At 40.0% G+C, this 18,373-nt stretch overlaps 1 protein-coding gene across 10 annotated transcripts in view; it reads right to left on the reverse strand.

Annotated features, from left to right (window-relative positions):
• WDFY3 (WD repeat and FYVE domain containing 3) overlaps positions 1-18,373 on the reverse strand; it is a 152,190-nt gene that overhangs the window by 48,867 nt on the left and 84,950 nt on the right. For all 10 annotated transcript variants that reach the window (XM_085058239.1, XM_085058240.1, XM_085058245.1 and 7 more), the window contains 9 exons: positions 13,014-13,191; positions 10,635-10,849; positions 9,462-9,574; positions 7,900-8,131; positions 6,258-6,358; positions 5,261-5,479; positions 2,683-2,864; positions 1,388-1,619; positions 607-767 (listed from right to left, as the gene is read on the reverse strand). In XM_085058239.1, the coding sequence (XP_084914365.1) occupies positions 607-767; positions 1,388-1,619; positions 2,683-2,864; positions 5,261-5,479; positions 6,258-6,358; positions 7,900-8,131; positions 9,462-9,574; positions 10,635-10,849; positions 13,014-13,191 (1,633 nt within the window). The remainder of the gene's footprint in view (positions 1-606; positions 768-1,387; positions 1,620-2,682; positions 2,865-5,260; positions 5,480-6,257; positions 6,359-7,899; positions 8,132-9,461; positions 9,575-10,634; positions 10,850-13,013; positions 13,192-18,373) is intronic.

The following is an 18,373-nucleotide window of genomic DNA, read 5'->3' on the forward strand; positions in this document are numbered from 1 at the left end:
CAGATCCTTCTGGATAGGATCCTGTCCTTGAGATGTATCAACAGCATCACTCAGCTTGGTTACATCAGCAAATGTGCTGCAGGTGCACTTGATCCCTCTCTGTCATGAATGAAGGTATTCAATAATACTGGTCCCCATATGGACTCCTGAGGGACACCCCTTGTCACACTGGGACTCTGAGCCATTGGCCATGTGACGATCCAACACTTTCTGATCCATCTAACACTCATGGAATCCATCTCCCTCCAGTCTGGAGAGAAGGATGTTGTGGGGACCATGTCAAAGGCTTTACAGAAGTCCAGATAAATGAAATCTGTAACCCTTCCCTTGTCCACTGATGGAGTCACTCCATCAGAGAAGGCCTCTGGGTTGGTCATCTATTGCCTAGAGAAGCTGTAAGCTCTCAGTTCCTGGAAGCATTCAAAGTCAGGCTGGAATGCACTTTGAGCAACCTGATACAGTGAAATATGTCCTGGTCCACAGGAGGGGGATTAGACAAGATGACAATAGCATTATTGTTCCTGGTTGCACTGAGCAAGTTGTCCTGAAATAAGTTAAAAGAATGGAAAAAGTCATATATATTAACCAGCTGATTTCCCAACATACCTGTTTGGCAATAGCTTTACTATCCAACTTGTTGTAAACTTTCCTTATTTTTGCCACTGTAAATGAAGAAACTGACAGTGCATAGAGACCAAAGGAGACCTTCTCTTCTGGTACCAAAGATACTGGTGATGGATTGATTCCTTCAGACTTTGAATCTTTACCTTAAAGACAAAACAGAAGTTCACTTCAGTAATAGCACTGTTTTTGTTTTCAGTTTCAAGAGTAAAATCTTCAGCAATTTATACAGGAGAAGAGGTATAAAAGGAAGATTTTACAAATAGCTGAGATGTGATATTGTCCAGCCTAAGGGCTGTAAACTTCCCTTCTGAAGGAAAACTAAGCAATCAAAAACTAGAGAAGCATTTGGTAAATCTGAATCTTTGCCTGTGACAACTGGCTTTTTTAAAACAGTTTGCTAAGAAAACTACCTTGGAGTGGTATAAGAGATGCAAGATTCAAGAATAATATATAACCATATCTTTAAAATTTGTATCCTTTCTAATTTCACTTTCTACAGATAAATAAAGCACACAGTACAAATAATGACAGCTTTAAGCATTTCTAACTGGTTTAAAACCAAAGTGAGGAATACAAGCACTTCTACCATATCTCAGTACAAGAATTTGGATTTCTCTCATCCCCTACAACAGCAGCTACTAATTGTCTTCCTATCAACAGCGAGCTTTTCCCCTCTGCTCCTGCATACTCTCTCACCTCTTCTGCCAGTATGCACGTCAAGATGCCAAGCCAGGTTAGCAGCTGCCATCTGAACTGTACTTACATGGAACATAAACTGCCTGGAAGCTCCCGACGTAATTCGGCCCCAGCTCATAAATGGTGCTGACCCCTGGGGCAGGCAGCACCTCCTCCAGGAAGTGTGTGGGGCCCAGGCGCCACACCAGGGAGGAGAGCTGGCGCTGGGCGGGCGGTGTGCCGATGTAGGCGTACACTGTGCTGACCACGGGGGGATTGGCAGAGCCAGAGCCACTGGGGCTGCTGTGGATGTAGTGAAGCTGGAAGGGAGCAAAACATGGGCAACTCAGTGAGGGTGCAAGGGCACTGTGACAAGAGCAGAAAATTTGTACAAAAATGGTTTTGCAAGCCAGGGGATGTACCAAATGACTGCTGTGTAATGCAGGGTATTCTGACACTGTACCGAGATAGACAGTGAAGAACATTAAACAGAAAGGAAATGCAAAGACCAGAAGTGGCTATCAAAAGATGAAGGTGTGTATGGAAACACAGGAGGAGAACGTGAGAATTCTGTGCTTAAAGAGGCTGTATCTTGCTTCTAAAAACATGATGCTCAAAGCAGTGTTCTCTCTCCTTCCTCAGCCTTGGGAAATTACACCGTTTTGAGCTCAAGTGCAAATATGATGAACTAAATTCAGTAAGACTTTTCAAACAATTAAACAAATAGAGGAGGAAGATCCTGGCCAATATATAAACACAATAACAATCTCACAGGCCTTTTCCATCAACCTTGTAAAAATTCTGTTAGCAGGTACTGAATGCAATCATGTATGGCCAGATGGTTGGCCAGATGCATGCTTGTGTATCACAGCTATTGGCATAGCAACTTAATGTAGCCCTCTTCTTGCAAAGGAATACTGGGAGGTAAACTTTGAAAGTCAACATGTTGTTTTACCTACAGCAGTACAGTAACACAAGCTAGTTTGAATACCACACCAGGTTATGCTTTACCCCTTAAAGTTCACACCTGCCAGGTGCCAAATGATCTTTGGTTATCCGTCTCAGGTTGAGAACACTTTGTGCTCAGTGGACAGGTCCACAGTGATCTTCACTGCTCTCTGCAGTTTCTTACACCTAATAATGAGGTATTGACCTTTGCAAATAAATGTGGTATTTGCTTGTTGTTTTTCCGTTTTGTTGCTTTTGTTAAGGTTTTGTTTCTTTTCTATTCTGTTGGTTTTTTTGTTTTTTTTTTTCTTTTGACAGGGTGGTGGTGATTTGTTTTGTTCTTTTTGTGGGGATTTTTTGTTTATGCATATATATGCACAGAAATAGAAAAATCACTCCAACCAGTAAAAATGAGGATTGAAAAATTTATTTTACCTTAACAGTGTTAATGAGCTGTCCATCGAGGTAGAGTGCAGCTGTGCTGTTCTTCAGCATGCCTTTGCTCATGACCAGAACTAGGTGATGCCACTGGCCTTCCACAATGAGGTCACCGCAGCGGAAACGGGCACAACAGGGAAGGATTTCATAAAATGATGATTCCTCACTGAAGTCATCAACTAAAGGAAAAGCACCAGTTAGTAGGCACCAGTAGAAATGTTATGAGAACTCAAAACCGACAAATATGATATCAGAATTTATGCAAAATAAACTAAAGTGATACATTAAAGCCAATTTTTAAGAAAGCACACACATTTAACAAAACAGTAAGAATAAAGTTATACAATTAACAATAATTACTTTAGACTTTCAAATCCAAGAACTGAAAAAATGAAATCAGATTTTTTGAGGAAATATTCCCACCAAATAACCAGTTTGCCAGGCTGACGATCCTTAAATACCTGCCCATTAACAAGCTAACAGTTTCAGTAGTACCAGCAACAAATCTCTTCTTCTTTTACTTTAATTCTTCTCTACGAAAATTTTCAGGGTATGTTCAGACTTCTGACAATTATATTTTACTTCTCACCTCCCCTCCCTTCGAAATTTTAGCTGGAATAATTAGTTGGCTCAAGCTTTTACTTTCTCATACTATCACGAAAGTCAAAGAAAGATCTTTTGTCATTTTCCTAAAAATGTTTTTACAGCAGTAATCACCAAGAAACAATAGACGTCTCTTCAAACTCACAGAGCCATTTTTCACTTTTCTCACACTGTGGAGAGGATTATATTCATACTTCAGACTTTTTACTCCCACCTTTGCATCACAAAAATGACCCTTACTCTACTTAAACGCTGCCTCCCTCCCAAAAAAAAGATTAAAAAAAATATCCAAGGAACATTTCAATAGAAACCAGGAACTTTGCAGATCCCTCTCCATTCTTTCATACTGAAGGAAAAGAAGCCATTAATCCTCTTACCACAACACAGCTGCCTGCACAGGGAGAACATTTCTTTAGAAATAGCACAAGGAAAATGTTAAAAGCAGAGTACTTAGAACTAACTTTCAGGTACCAAAATAATCTCAAGTTCTTTTTCTCAGCCAAACATCTTTGAGCACAATTCTTGCTCACAAGAAGGGTCCTTAAATCACCCCATTTATTCTTACATGACACTGTCAGCACTTCCAATCCCTGTGTTGGTGAGCCTGTCATCTCAGTTCTTCAGGTCCCTAGCTGCTCTGTACTCAACAGTACACCAGCAGCTATGATTTAGACACAACAGGGTAGCATTCAAGTGAAACAAAGTGTCCTGGTTCAATTAAAAACAGTCTTTATAGTCAGACACCTTCAGATCTTCTCTGACAAAGCCTTGTCAAATCCAATCTCTTTCAGGAAGTTTGATTATAAGGGCTTACAAACTAAAAACATGTGAACTGTAGCTCCAGTGCAGGCTAAAGCGATTAACGTGAAGATAAACTTGCTTCATTCTCTAAGAATTTGGTCCTCTGAGAAAGCAAGCACTGTCAGTATTTTTGTAATTTAAGAGGTGTAATTCCTCCTTTATACCATGGATCTTCAGCTATCAGGTTTCAGGTTTTGAACCTGACTTCTACTAAGAGAGACTGCTGCAGTTAAAGATGTGAATGTCTGTTTATAGATTATTCCTTATTTTCATGGTAGCAGTCTGCTTAGCAGTTTGTGGGAGGTTTTCTTAATAACAACAGTTGTATAAATTCTTTATTATTGCCTGCTACTCAAAAGTAAAGAACAGAAGCAGGAACAAATTTTTATAACCATTTGTGCTCTTCTGATGAAGAGCTAATCCTGAAACCCATGCAAGCAGGCTGCCCTGCTCCTCCACAGACCCATTGTTTAACAACCTATCAAAACTGACCACTTTGGGAGGCTCTGATGGAGGACAAGGCAGGAGACAGGAGATGGCTCATCCTCAAGTCCCTGAGTGCACTGGTAGCTCTCTCTAGCCAATTTACTGGTATCACCAGCTTCACTCAGATCTTTGCTCCACCTCTTGTAATTCCTCTTTTGGTCACAAATACTAAATGAAGATACAAACTATTTCTAAAAACTGACCACAGCATTAAAACATGAAGTGAATGACCGATTGCCTTCAAAAAATCCTCCAGTACTGGGACTATCCAGACTGGAAAAGCTTTCCCAACCTGTGAGTTTACTATTTCCAAACTTCTTCAAAGCAAAGACAGTTAAAATTTGCACCTCAAGAGGTGATGTCTAAAATGAATGACACAAGATGAATCACAGGCAAAACTTTTCAAAATCAAGGAGGTAATCCCTCCCCTGAATACCTAATACCCAGGGTTTTGGAAAAGAACTTTCTTTATATATAGACATCAAATCTTTGGAAATTACAAAAGCTCCATAAAGTAATGTATACATTTTGCATTTTTCCATTGTCAAAACCCATCAGAAATGGCTGAAGCAGCAATGAAAGTTCCATCACACACAATTCTTCAAGCTACTACGTCTACGATAAACTTGCTGTTGCATCCCTGTGATATTGTCAGCATTAGCTGATGACATGGCACAACTCTTACCGTAATTCTGAAGCAATTCTTCTTTAGTTGAAACAATCAGTGAGCGATCTTTTGCTGAGAGGACAATGGCAAGGCATACATAATGCTGCTCTGAGGAGTTTGCACGCCGCACTACAGTGAGGAGTCTCACAGGATGGTTATTAGGAGGTGTACTAAAATGTTCAATACAAAACCAAGTTGAGTAGCTTAAACCAGATGGTGGTGGGAAAAATCTTTCACCTAAAAACAAAAAAGAAAACCCATTACGTAGCTGCAGTAGGTAGCATTTGGGATACCTACTTGATCCTGTTCCTTTTTTCTATCAGCTCAGTTGACACAAGGTGTGTTTTATCAAATGCTGAAGAAGCCTCTGTTGAGGGAATATGTCTCTACCACATACATTTGACTCTACTTCATACCCTAGGATGCTCCTGCTAACTCTGTCTCACTGCAGCGTAAACCTTCACCTTTGTTTTTACACCTAACAACTTTTTTATTTAAGTGATCATGTTCAGGTAATGCCACAGCACCTCAGGTTCCTGCAGGGTGAATAGCCTACAACAATATGTAAAAGTGATAGCAAACAATTTAGATGGGGTTTTTGTGATGGTCTGTGCAACTATGCCTGCAAAAAATGCAGTCAAAGATTCGACAGATCAAATTCACAAGTACAGCATTACCATTCATTCCACATTTCCTATGCTCTTCACATTACCACCTCAACTTTTTCCTTAATGCACCTGAGTTATTATTCATATGCGTTGGTTGATTACAGTTTAACCTTACACTTAAAGCTCTGCATTTTAAAGCAATCACACATTTATATTTTATATTGCTTTTCATCGTCTTGAGGGCAAAAGGCAAGAAGAACAAACACACACAAGAAAGACACAAGAAGTTCTGAATTATGAGTGCACAGTGTCCAACACCATCCTATCAGTTCATGGCTAACAAAGAAGTCTGAGAGAACTAAACATCAGATAAAAAACACTGTTACCAGTCATACTGAAGTACTCACCAGTTCCAATTCCACTCACAACTGCACCGTCAACAAGTCCTGTTGTTACAGCATTATTTGTAGGTGCATTGTGGGGAGCCAGACTTGGCAAGAACAGGCAGCTGTTAAACAGAAGACCAGTAACAAGCTGGAGTTTATGGAAGTCAGTGCAAGTGGAGTTCAATACAAACAAAACACAGCATAGGAAAATATACCATAAGCATACACACTTTGTTACTACTATGTAGTAACAAAAAATATAAATTAATTCTCAAGGTTGCTCACTGTGAGACTGAATTACCTCTAGCACAAACAGCTTTGGCAATGCATGCCTTTGGCACAAAGCTATAGAGTCATGCCTATATGGCTCCATAGCCTAAGATACTTCTTTGTGGGCACCCATATCCTGCAGCATCCTTTGAGTTGTTCTGAACTCTCTAAAGAGACTAGATCACCTAAATAGTCAAAGGATCTGGTAACTGCAAACTATGATGCTCCTATTTTAAGCAACTATGCTCTCACGCTAACATCATATTCCACCAACTGAGCTATGTTTCATCCTTACAAGAGCCACTGATGCTGTGGACACAATGGAAATCAATAAGGAGAGAAGTTTTTAGTTTCTTTTTTCAGATTTATTATAGCAGCCTTCTTAGGTGACTTGCTGAAATTAGAAGAAGTCATAGCTGCATTATGTGAGTTACTTCTAGACATGTTACAAGCACCCACAAATCTCCCAAAGCAAACACAGTGACAATTCATTTTGCCACCCTATTTCAAGTTTTTAGGTCCAAAGAATTCTCTTTTCTCTTAGGAAGTTTGTAGAACACAGCTCACAGTAACATTTGTTTTCATAAAAAAAGTCTGTCCCTGACGGTATTGGATATGAAGGCTAGATGGAAAACAGGAGCTGCATCCTTGCTTTGCAAAGCTGAAAAGAGAATGCAGAACAGCAGAGCTCCCAAGTATCCAGGTTCTTCTATTCCATTTTTACATCCAAAGAGACAAAACTATTTCCTTAAACAGATATTAAGAATGGTGTCATGTTTTCATTTTCTGAACAGTTAAATCATATTACATGATCCTCATAAAGTGCCTCACTCAGCAGGTGTTTAATTAGAGAGAGAAAAACCGTAAAAGTGATATTGGGTGCTATAAGAAAAAAATGAACTAAGCATGATACTCAGGCTATGCCTCCAGTCAATAATACTTTTTGAACCCAACATAGTTGTCTTGTCACTTTATTTGTATTTCTGATTCGCCCACTTTGGTATTTTCATGTTCTTCAGCAATTTTAAGTGGGTCTCAGAACATCTGGGCTATTCCAACGTCATACATAAATGCCAGCAATCCTTCATGAGTATGTTGGCATTCCTTTGTTTTAAAAGGGATGTGTAATGCAGGACTGAGAGGCTCCTATCAATGACACACATTTACTTTTACTTTCACACAAGGCAAGTAAGCATTTTTTATCAAGGCGTTAATGAATGAGAGAATTGAAAATCATGTGACGTGAAGCATTCCTTTCTCTTCTTTAAAGAGGTTATTTGTTCCTTGCTTGCAAACAGTCTATTAAAAATTGCAAGCATTCCTTTGGACAAAAAGTTAGTAAGCAAACACTGCACTGTGCCCCACGCTCCTCGGGAGCACTGCAGGACCTTACCCGAACCCCTCCAGAGATGTGTCAAACTCGATGAAGGCTGGTGTCACCGATGATCCGTGAAGCCTGATATCATGTGGGGTTGTCATGGAGACCAAACACTTGACTCTCGTCAGGGGCACTGTGCTCCCTTCTGCTGGCTTGAGCAGGCTCTTGCTTATGCGATAGTGGCTGTCCTCGTGCACGCCGAAGACGCTGTCAGGACCCAGACCCTCCATGGAGGTGACCATGCTGTCTGCAGGAGAAGCCAAGAAACAACACAGCATTGCAAAAAGGAGGCATTTTCAGGCTGTTTATGTGGACCTTTGAAGTCCAATGCAATTGCTAGATTGTCAGTCGTGATCAATTAGTTCAGACTCTCAGAAGATAATGAGTTGGGCAGTATTGCTTTGACTATAAAAAATGTTCAACCAAGGCAGAAAGATGGGCATCTTGTGCAACACACCACAGAAAGTCTGTGGTAAAGCCAAGAGGCCATTCCATTACCTAATGTCAGCACAGCCACCCTTCTGCACAGGCTCCTTTCCAGATGCATTCCTGCTACCTAACTCAACAGGCAGGAAAAGCTCTGCTTCATGTTTTTCAGATGCAGTAACTCTGAGCTAGAAGTCTCAGAGCTCTCAATGAGTAGAATGGCTCAGTAAACTTAGCTCAGGCAATTTAACATAACTTGTGGTATTCAGAAGGTAGCTTTGCATTCTCTTTCCTGGTTTAAAACTTTCCAGTCTCACATTTTCATAAATTTTCATTGTTTATTTTTCCCAGTGATAATACCGTGATGTAAGTGCATATATAAATAAATGAAGCACTGGCCAAGAGATGAATTTAATCTCTTCTGCCTACTTTTAAAGTGTACTGAACATGATGATACGACATGAGTTCAGTTAATTTATTTTGTTTATGTATTTAATCATTTAATGCTTAGTACAATCTAGGATACTTTCTGGTTTCTTTTAAACAATTCAAAAATTTCAACTAAGGTATTTTTACATATGTGTTACAGCCAGCCATACAATGATCATGTTGACACATAGAAATAATTATCGCATGCTTTGGAAACTTTTCAGCAATTTCTTTGTATTATAATTTACTGAGACTCTCCTGTACTACATGAATAGCCACTCCCAAGCTCTACAACTCATGGATAATAATAGAAGATAGTGCAGCTATTTTATCTGACACCTTACTGAAACCCTGAGAGCTACTGCATGGATATAATGATATGTGAGGTGCACATGAAAGTAGCTGAAAAAGAATAATGTTAAATAACTACAAATGCAGGGCCTACTCAAGACTTAAAAACAAACTACTACTGTATTTAACAGTTACTGTTCCCAAAATAAAAAGCTATAATTACCTTGCTGGATATATATTAAATATTAGTACTACATTCCCTCTGCTTTTAGAACTTTTCCAGTCTAACTGTTCTGATCATTTCACATTCATACAAAGCTGGGGTAAAGTTGGTTTTTATGGATGCTTATTTAAAAATTTTCAATAGGCATGCAATTGGGGGTTATCAGTGAAACATTCTTTACACAAATGTTTAGCACTTCAGCACCTACTTCTCATTTCTGGTTCAAAACTCAATGAGCTGGGTTTGTGCACTCGGTACTGTTTCAACAGCTTTTTATCCCAGGCTCCGCAATTCAAAGGATTTCCCAAGCGCAAAAATTCCCTAAGAAAGAGAATAAAAAAAATGCAAATCATTTTGTGTATTTATTTGCCTACAATGGCACCAAATCTAATACAATTTTTCTAAAAAGACAGTAATTACTTGCAATGAATGTAACTTTTAACTAAGAAAATAAACTAATGCATAATTACAGGGAACATATTTGTCCCATTCAAAACTATTTAATGTTTGAACACATGCTCTCAAAAGTTGACATTATTTTAATTAATCAAGCAATTTTGATTAAGCTTCAAACTGCCCCCTCTTCATTTGAAAACTTGTCAGGAGGCTGCTGCATCCCGTAGGAGAACATCAGGACATTCAACGATGCACATTCAGAAAGCTGAACTCTTCTGGAGAGGTAGATCATAGGCTGAAGTAAGTGACCTCACCCTTGTTTTATCTGTGTGTCCTGTTTGGTTGGGGGAATAATTTCACAGCTATCAACACCTGTATCTATAGATAATTTTAGTATCTCTATATAGAGCAACCTGGACTATCAGTGTCTATGCTCAAGGAAGCTTAAGTCCCTGTGATGTGACTACCAGCAAGGGGGCTCCTTGCAGAATCCCTTCTGACACAGCTCCATGTCACTGAAGTGAACCAGGCAGCTGTCCTGGCTGCAGGTCAGCCAGCCAGCAATCCATTGGAGATAATACAATTAAGTTCCTTATTACAGCTGAGATCACAGAATCCCAGGATGGTTTGGGTTAGAAGGGACCTTTAAAGGTCATCTAGTCTAAGCCCTCTGCCGTGGGCTGGTAAAGCAATTTCACTTACACTAGGTTGCTCAAAGCCCTGTCTAACTTGACCTTGAACAATTCCAGTGATGGGTCATCCATAGCTTCTCTGTACAACCTGTTCCAGTGTCTGGTTACCCACACTGGTAAAAAAAGTCTCTGTCAAGAGACAATCTATTTGATGAGAAATAAAATAGGATCTTATGCTATCACTACCACATCAAGTCACTAAGGCTCTCTACCACTGTCAGGCTTTTATAGAGCCAGGAACAGTCCAGGCTGCAGGGCTCAGCCCAACTGGACTTCAGGGCTATCCTTCTGACCTCAACACCATGGGCTGCAGAGCCTGGGAGGCCAGCCTTTCAAACATCCTTTGGAGTGGTGGATGCAGGGAGTGGTCCTCATCTGCCAGAGCAGCGCTGCATCTGTGCAAAAGTCGTGCATGGAGCCCAGCTTCACACATGACTTGCTGGTTTCTCTCTGTGTGCACCAGAGATTGCAGGATGTTTGCCACAGCCAGCTGGAGATCCAGTGCATGCTGAAAAAGAGAACAGCACACAGCTTGAAAAAAATGCAAACTGAGGCAGAAAATAAAAGACAGGTTTTATGCATAATAATAAAAAATAAACTATGATTAGCAATAAACACAGAAAATTAACTATATTTAAATTTATGTGCATGCACTTGTGTTTTTGAGGAGGTGTGCATGTGTCTGTGTGAAGAATCACTCTTTACAAAAAAGGGTAATTAGTTATACAAATGATTACCACAACTATTATCAAAAAAACCAATTCAGGTAAGAATTGTTAAACTAAGCTCTACTTTTCACCAGCAAAGAGAGTCAGCTTAGAGAGAGCTAAGAACTCTTATTTTTGAGACTGTTAAGCCATTCCTAGTAACTTAACACAGAAACATACAATCATTTAGGTTGGAAAACACCTTTAAGATCACTGAGTTGAACTTTTAACCCAGCAAGGCTGAGGCACCACTAAACTATGCCCCCAGGTGTCACATCTACACATCGTTTGAATACCTCCAGGGCTGGTGACTCAAACACTGCCCTGGGCAGCCTGTTTCAATGCTTGACAACCCCTTCAGGGAAGATGCTTTTCCTAATATCCAACCTAATCTTCCCCTGGCACAACCTAATGCCATTTCTTCTCACCCTATCACTTCTTTGACTTGTTGAGAACTGCCCCTCACCCTGCTACAGCCTCCTTTCAGGTCGGTGTAGAGAGGGATAAGGAATGCCCTTGAGCCTCCTTTTCTCCAGGCTAAACACCCGCATCTCCCTCAGGAGCTCCTCATACAACCTGTGCTCCAGAGCCTTCCCCAGCTCCATTGCCTTTCTCTGGACACACTTCAGAACCACAACATCCCTCCTGTAGTGAGGGGCCCAGAACTGGACACAGTATTTGGTGTGTGGTCCCAGCAGAGTTGAGCACAGGGGAAAAAATCACTGCCCTGGTCCTGCTGGCCACACTTGCTGATCCAGGCCAGGATGCCATTGGTCTTCTCGGCCACCTGGGCACAGCTGGCTCATGGTGTAGACCAGCACCCCCAGGTCCTTTTCCAATGGGCAGCTTTCCAGCCTCTCTTCTCCCAGCCTGTAGCAATGCCTGGGGTTTCTGTGAGCCAAGAGCAGGGCTCAGCACTTGCCCTTGTTGAACCTCACACAGTTGCCCTCAGCCCATGAGTCCAGCCTGTCTAGACTCCTCTGCAGAGCCTTCCTGCCCTCCAGCAGATCAGCACTCTCACTGAACTTGATGCCATCCACACCAGGCTCCCTTGATTCTCCTGGCCAGTCTTGTAGATGGGCACCACATTCACTAATCTCCAGCCCACTGGAATTTTCCTGATTAGCCAGGACTGCTGGTAAAAGATGGAAAGTGGCTCAGTGAGCACTTCCATCAGCTCCCTCAGTGCCCTTGGGCAGATTCCATCAGCCCCACAAACATGTGTGTGTTTAAGTGGTGTATCACATTGCTAACCACTATTCCTTGGATTATATGGGCTTCATTCTGCTCCCCACCATCATCGTAATCTCTACAAAACCGAAGACATATGCAACGTAATTCTCAAATTAAGGCCCTGAAGACAGAAAGTCACCACACTCATCACCAGTAGAGACCAAGAAAGACAAATCTAGTAATTCTTGCAAGCTTTTGGAACTTTTTTTTTTAAATAAAAAGTGTTCTTCAGGGAAGACATCTCAAACAAAAAATACGTAAGCAACCTCAAAAAATGTCAAACAAATCCTACATATACAAAACACTAGACATTGGGTTGGAAATTGTACAAAGCTGTCAGTACAATTTTGAAACTAGAACACATTCCAGCTATTTCAAACAGTGCATATAGCCCAAGCTATAATGTTTAATCCTGTGTCCACCTCATACTGTGCCATTAACATCTGATACATCAGGGAAAACATGAACTAATCACAGCACTTGGAAACTTATCTGATGGCCACTTTAGACCTTCCTCTATATTTCCGTTACTACCAAGAGATTGAAAGAGACAAACAAAGTGCATGAAATAAAGCAATTCCTGTCAGACCTCTGTCACCAGTTAATAAACTCAAATAGTCTGTGAAATAAATCAGCACAAAATGAAAGGACATCAGCAGCCTTCCTATTTCCCACAGCCATCCTTTTTCCCAGTCACATTGAAAGCTTAAGAACACAGAGTTTTTTCCCTACCTCTGGGTGTGTAGCTGATCCAACAGAGGCCAGAAGATCCAGCATTGCAAGCATAGCACCAGGGTGAATAATGACTGCATCAGAGCTTTGTATGGACGTGGGTCCTGTTTGGAGTTTCACATCAGCTATGTTTTTCTGAGGGCAAACAGGAGGTGTTGAAACAGAATGATATGCATGCCTGCAGGACAGAAAACATCCCATGGTTACAACACCCATCTATTACAACCTCTGCATTTTTCAAACAGCTGTAAAATTGTACTGGCCTATAGATGTTACCCCCTTTTCCTTTCTCTTCCCTCAGTTAGACAAACCAAGTTTTCCTCTTCTCAAACCTGTTGGGCATTTTTCCCTAAAGACAACCTGGAAAGGCTTCAAATTCCCAACTATTATTGAACTCAGAAGTCTCCTCCCTGCTGCTACAGTTTGAAGAACTTAAGAGATTGCATTTATTGCCTCCCTCTTTTTATTCTAGTTGCAGTGGCAGCACACAAGAACTGCAGTGTGCAACCTAATATTGCTTCTGTTCTTTGAATATGTTTCTCCTCTTTTTCTTTTCATTAACAACTGATTATAAAATGTGCTACCACAAAACTCTCAGCCTAGGGGAATAGAAAAGTGGGCTCTGTGTATACTCGTGCCAGTAATCCAAATGCTCTCAGTCCTTCCATGGCTGCTATGGCAATTTGCTTTTACGTTAAGATGCTTTAGTCTGATCCATGGAAAAGAGGCTTTGACACACTGACTTAGAAGCAACCGCTTGTCCTGAGAAATGCAGACATGTTCCTCATTGAAACTCTTGGGAGATATATCAGCTTGAAGCCACTCTTCTTTCAGCAAGGGTTTCAACACACAAACAGCATGAGCAACTTACTGAACATATGCTTTCAAGATTGTACTTTAGAAGCAAAAGCGAGATTGAAAGACTCATGCTCACCACAAAAAAAGAAAAACAAAACACACAAGAAACACCCACAACAAAAAAAAACCCACAAACCCAGAAAAACCCCAACCCAAACCACTCATATACCCACAGTATTTTTCACATACACTTATTTGTAAGAAGAAACAAACTCCGTGTAAGAATTTTTTTGATGATCACATATTGTCTGTTGTTTTACATGTGAGTACAGGGGGGAAAAGGGTGTCTTCTTATCAAATCAGTTGCAAGAGCCATTTCCTCTCTTCAGTTCTCAGTGACAGAGATTTACTCAAACCCTAACTCTTACACAAGTAACACTTAGGAGACTTTGTTGTGCTTCACACCCTTTAGGAAATTCCAAAAAGGCAATCTCTTTCTCCAAGGAAAAACAGGACACAGATGGAAGATGAGGAAAGCTGCAAACACAATTCTGCCCTAAACACAGACACCAAGCCCAATCCCCCAGCAAGAAACACATCTGTGGGGGAAGGCTGAGACATTGGATTATTCAGCCTAAAACAGGACAACAGGAAGTACAGCACAGTCTTCTTGTGCTGGCTGGAAAACAGGTTCAATAAAAAATGTTCCAATAAAAAGGTTCCTACTGAAAAGCTTTACGACAGACCAGCAAAAACTTGGCACCTGAACAAGCCACAAGTACTGTTCAAAAGACAGTTTTTAAAGAAAAATTAGATTACTGATGCTTATTCATTCAGCTACAGCTTATAGCAAACAGAAAGTAATATAGCAATTCTATTGAAACCAAACACTGAGAAAAAGATCTTCCTAAATGAATTTTCCTAGTGTTTTTTACAAACCCTTAGCCATTAATTTTCTAAACTTTGCTGTCAGCCCAACCACCTATTGAAACATCTGGCAGGTAAGGCTTCATTGTTTCTTTTAAAAATAAATGGAGTTAAGAACAGCGTAACAACTGATAATGTCATCATAGAGAGATGTTGTCTCAAGCCTCTGCCCAGTCTTACTGCAGAGATTGAAACACAGGCAATTGTTTCTCATGCATCCTAAAAGCACTGCTCTTCATCCGAAGGAGAAAACTGCAGCCTCTTTCCAATGTCACCTTGAGCATCTCAATGCAAATTTTACAGGATGCAATTAAAAAACCAAATATCCACTTATATTTAAGAATTCTCTTCAGTCCAGTGAAATTCCATTCCCTAAGACATTCTGTCCACTTTTAAGGACAAATTTGACTTTTAAGCACACTGATCTGCACTATCACATTCACCTCATTAGGTAAATTGTGAGGTTCTAACATGGTAGTACAGGGAGAGCATAACAAAAACATTGCTCAGTGTGAATCACAAACACAAATAGATCCTGGTTTCAAACCACCTGGACTGCAACATTCCATACAACTGAAAGGGCAATATAGTCAAGAGTAGGCTTCCTGTTAGCAGTCTAAGGAAAAATTATGTCCTTAAAACATATATTATTAAAAAGTTTTCACATCATGTTAAAATATCCTCTATTTTTAGTTTTTCCATATAAGGAGTAGCTGTATCAATACAACAGGGAAAAAAGCCCAGTTTGTAAAGATATCTCTACACAGAAAACAGATCTTACAAAATCCTGCCAAAATATTACTTAAATATTAATATATAATACAATAATTAATATAATATAATACATATACTATTAATAATATTATTGTTCTAGGGGTCAGGGTAGAACCTGCAATAAATTAATTAACCATGCTTCTACATTCTTTATATGACTCCTTTAAGGAAGAAAAAAAGAAATGGATAATGGAAAAAGACAGTGCACACAAGATGGCATACATCTGTATGTCTAATCTTTCTAACTTAATAAAAAATATAACTGAAGAAATATTAAGACTTTAGGTACATAATTAGCTACAACTCTTGATGAGAATTTTAACAACATTTTGATCTGGAAAGAAATAAGTTAGATTTACTGTAGATAAGCCCCTCTGCATATAATTTCCCAAGAGTGGTCATCATCCAAACTTTTTAAAAGCAATGGCTAAAAGTATTGTAAAGTCAAAGCTACAGTCTATTCTCTACTTTGCCCTGTATCCTACCAAAAAAAAAAAAAAATTTACAACAATCAAAGAGCTAAAAAAGCTGTAGTTCTTGATTCAAATTATACAGGTGTGGAAGAACAATGCATTCCAGGTAACAGGGAGGACAGCTGTGTCCTGCCATCCCAACACATGTGCTGCAGGAGTCCTACCTATTCTGCTTCCACAAGGGATAACACTTGGAGGGCAGCACTCCTCAGGGAAATACAGCTTTGAGAAGTGACAGACATGTCTGTGAGAGAATATTAGCATATCAGTGCATCTAAAACTGTTCTAGACTGTGTGAGAAACCAGAACTGTACTATTTTTATTTATAAGAATTATTTGCGTGCACAGCGTCTGCTTGCTCTTTTAGCCAAACAACAGAGAGCTCTCCCTCAGGCATGTGTCTTACGAGTCAAAAGGCTGAAAACCAGGCCACAACAACAAGGGAGATCCCAGGGATGCAAAGCAAAGGAGACAGAAAACAATAGGAGAAGAGCAAACACTTCTCCTGGAAGAGTCAACTTCTACAGGATCTGACCGTATCTGACATTTAGAAGCAGAAAAAAGTAATATTGGGCTATAAACCCCAAGCTGCTTATTTTAAAAAGCAGAAAGATCACTGCTAATGGCACTGAATTCACTAGGAATGACAAACGTGATGCTGTGAGAAAGCAGACAGCTGTTCAAACAGACTTTTTGGAAAGCCTTGTTCTATTTTTTTACTTAAAACATGCTTTTCAGAAAGGATATGAAAATCACCCAGGCAAGCACGATCATTCTTTCTGTCCACTTTAGCTTTGATTCTTACACAATTGGTTATAACCCAAAGGCCTTTTTTGTTTGTGAAAATCCATTTCAAAGGCACTTAACCTCAGCAAGTACCTATGTTACTGTACTGGAGCTTACCTGAATTGCTGAAAGTATCCCACAGGGATAACAACTTTTTAAACTATGCAATCTTTACCTCAGGTTTTTAAGCAACTGCTCAACTGCTTGCATTTTCAGTACTACAAAAAAACCAAGGGAAGCCTAACATATGTATTCATACATAGCTATATTTATATTTTAATTTCCAGGCTGCGTCAGCCACCCATCTGGCACTCTTGCTCATCACAACCGGGAATCAGCTCCTGTTCGGCAGGCACTGCTTGTGCTCTGCTGCAAACCTTTGTGTATCTGTGTGTTTGAGTAATTCAGTGAACCTGAGCAGCCCTGCCAGATACACCTGGGAGAACAGCAAAGTGTAGCAAAGGGATGGGCAATCTGTAACACTAGAGGTGAATGCCAGGGTTGAAGCTGTAAAGAGCCTCCACAGGAAACACTGTTTTCTTACATGTTTCTTTGGAGTAAATGAGAAGGAAGAGACTTCAGCAGCTAAGGTTTTTCTCTGTAAACTACCAATGTTTGTTCCTAAATGCCTCAGCGTTAGAAAAGAAAGGAAATGACAGTCTAAGAGTTCTGGGTTACTGGGAAGGTGGCCTTGTCCAAGACACTCCCTGTAGAATACCCAGGTATGACTTGGGTAACATCACTCAGTAACACAGAAAAAGTGTTCTCTTTACTAGCCTGCTTGAATATAAACATTCCTTTCAAATCAGTTCCCAAAAGCATCTTTGGTTGTTTTTCTTTTCAAAATATTTTACATTCCAACCATGAAGCTTGATGGCATATTTTAAGCAGTATATCAAGCAAGAATGATCATATTTTCCACACATGGCACCTGCATCTCAGGTAACCCTGTGTCTTTCAAATGCCTTTATAGCTTTCAAAAGCAGGTCTCTGACTAACCTGCATCTTTAGATAGTGAAGAGCTGTTCCCTTCCCTGGGGACTCCAGTAAAAATTTTTTTGGCAATTCAACAAGTCTGTAAGTAATACTGTTCAGACAGTAACCTTTATTTTAAAAAAAAAAAAAAAAAATCTACCAGACACATTAAGATGCATAAGACAAGACTGTAGCTTGGGAGTGAAATTGGGTGCTTGGATTTCTGAATTGAGCCATTTGTGCTTTATTTCCAAACCTTTTAATTTAGCATGTCTCTACATCATTTGGTAGTCAAGTACTGACAGGTTCATTCTTTACTTTTTACTCTCTGCAATTACTAACGAATGAGCACCTTTACAAGCCATTCACCTTCCACCAAAAGTATGCTTTCTTGAAAAATTACTCAAGAGAAAAGAAATCCTGCTGTATTCATTGATCTACTTGCATAGTCGGAAAGTGTTTGCACTGCTCCTGAGAGTGTCATGTATAACTCCCTTAGACCATTTTTTATATGAGGCTTTATTTGGTTTTGAAACACAAACCTGACTTTAAGTGCTTAAGGAATCTGGAGACGTCTCAAATCTCATCACTGCCTAGGATTCACCATGAAACATGCCTTTGCATTTT

This window comes from Lichenostomus cassidix, chromosome 4, assembly GCF_008360975.1.
Source record: "Lichenostomus cassidix isolate B80296 chromosome 4, HeHo_3.0, whole genome shotgun sequence".
Lineage (NCBI taxonomy): Eukaryota > Metazoa > Chordata > Aves > Passeriformes > Meliphagidae > Lichenostomus > Lichenostomus cassidix.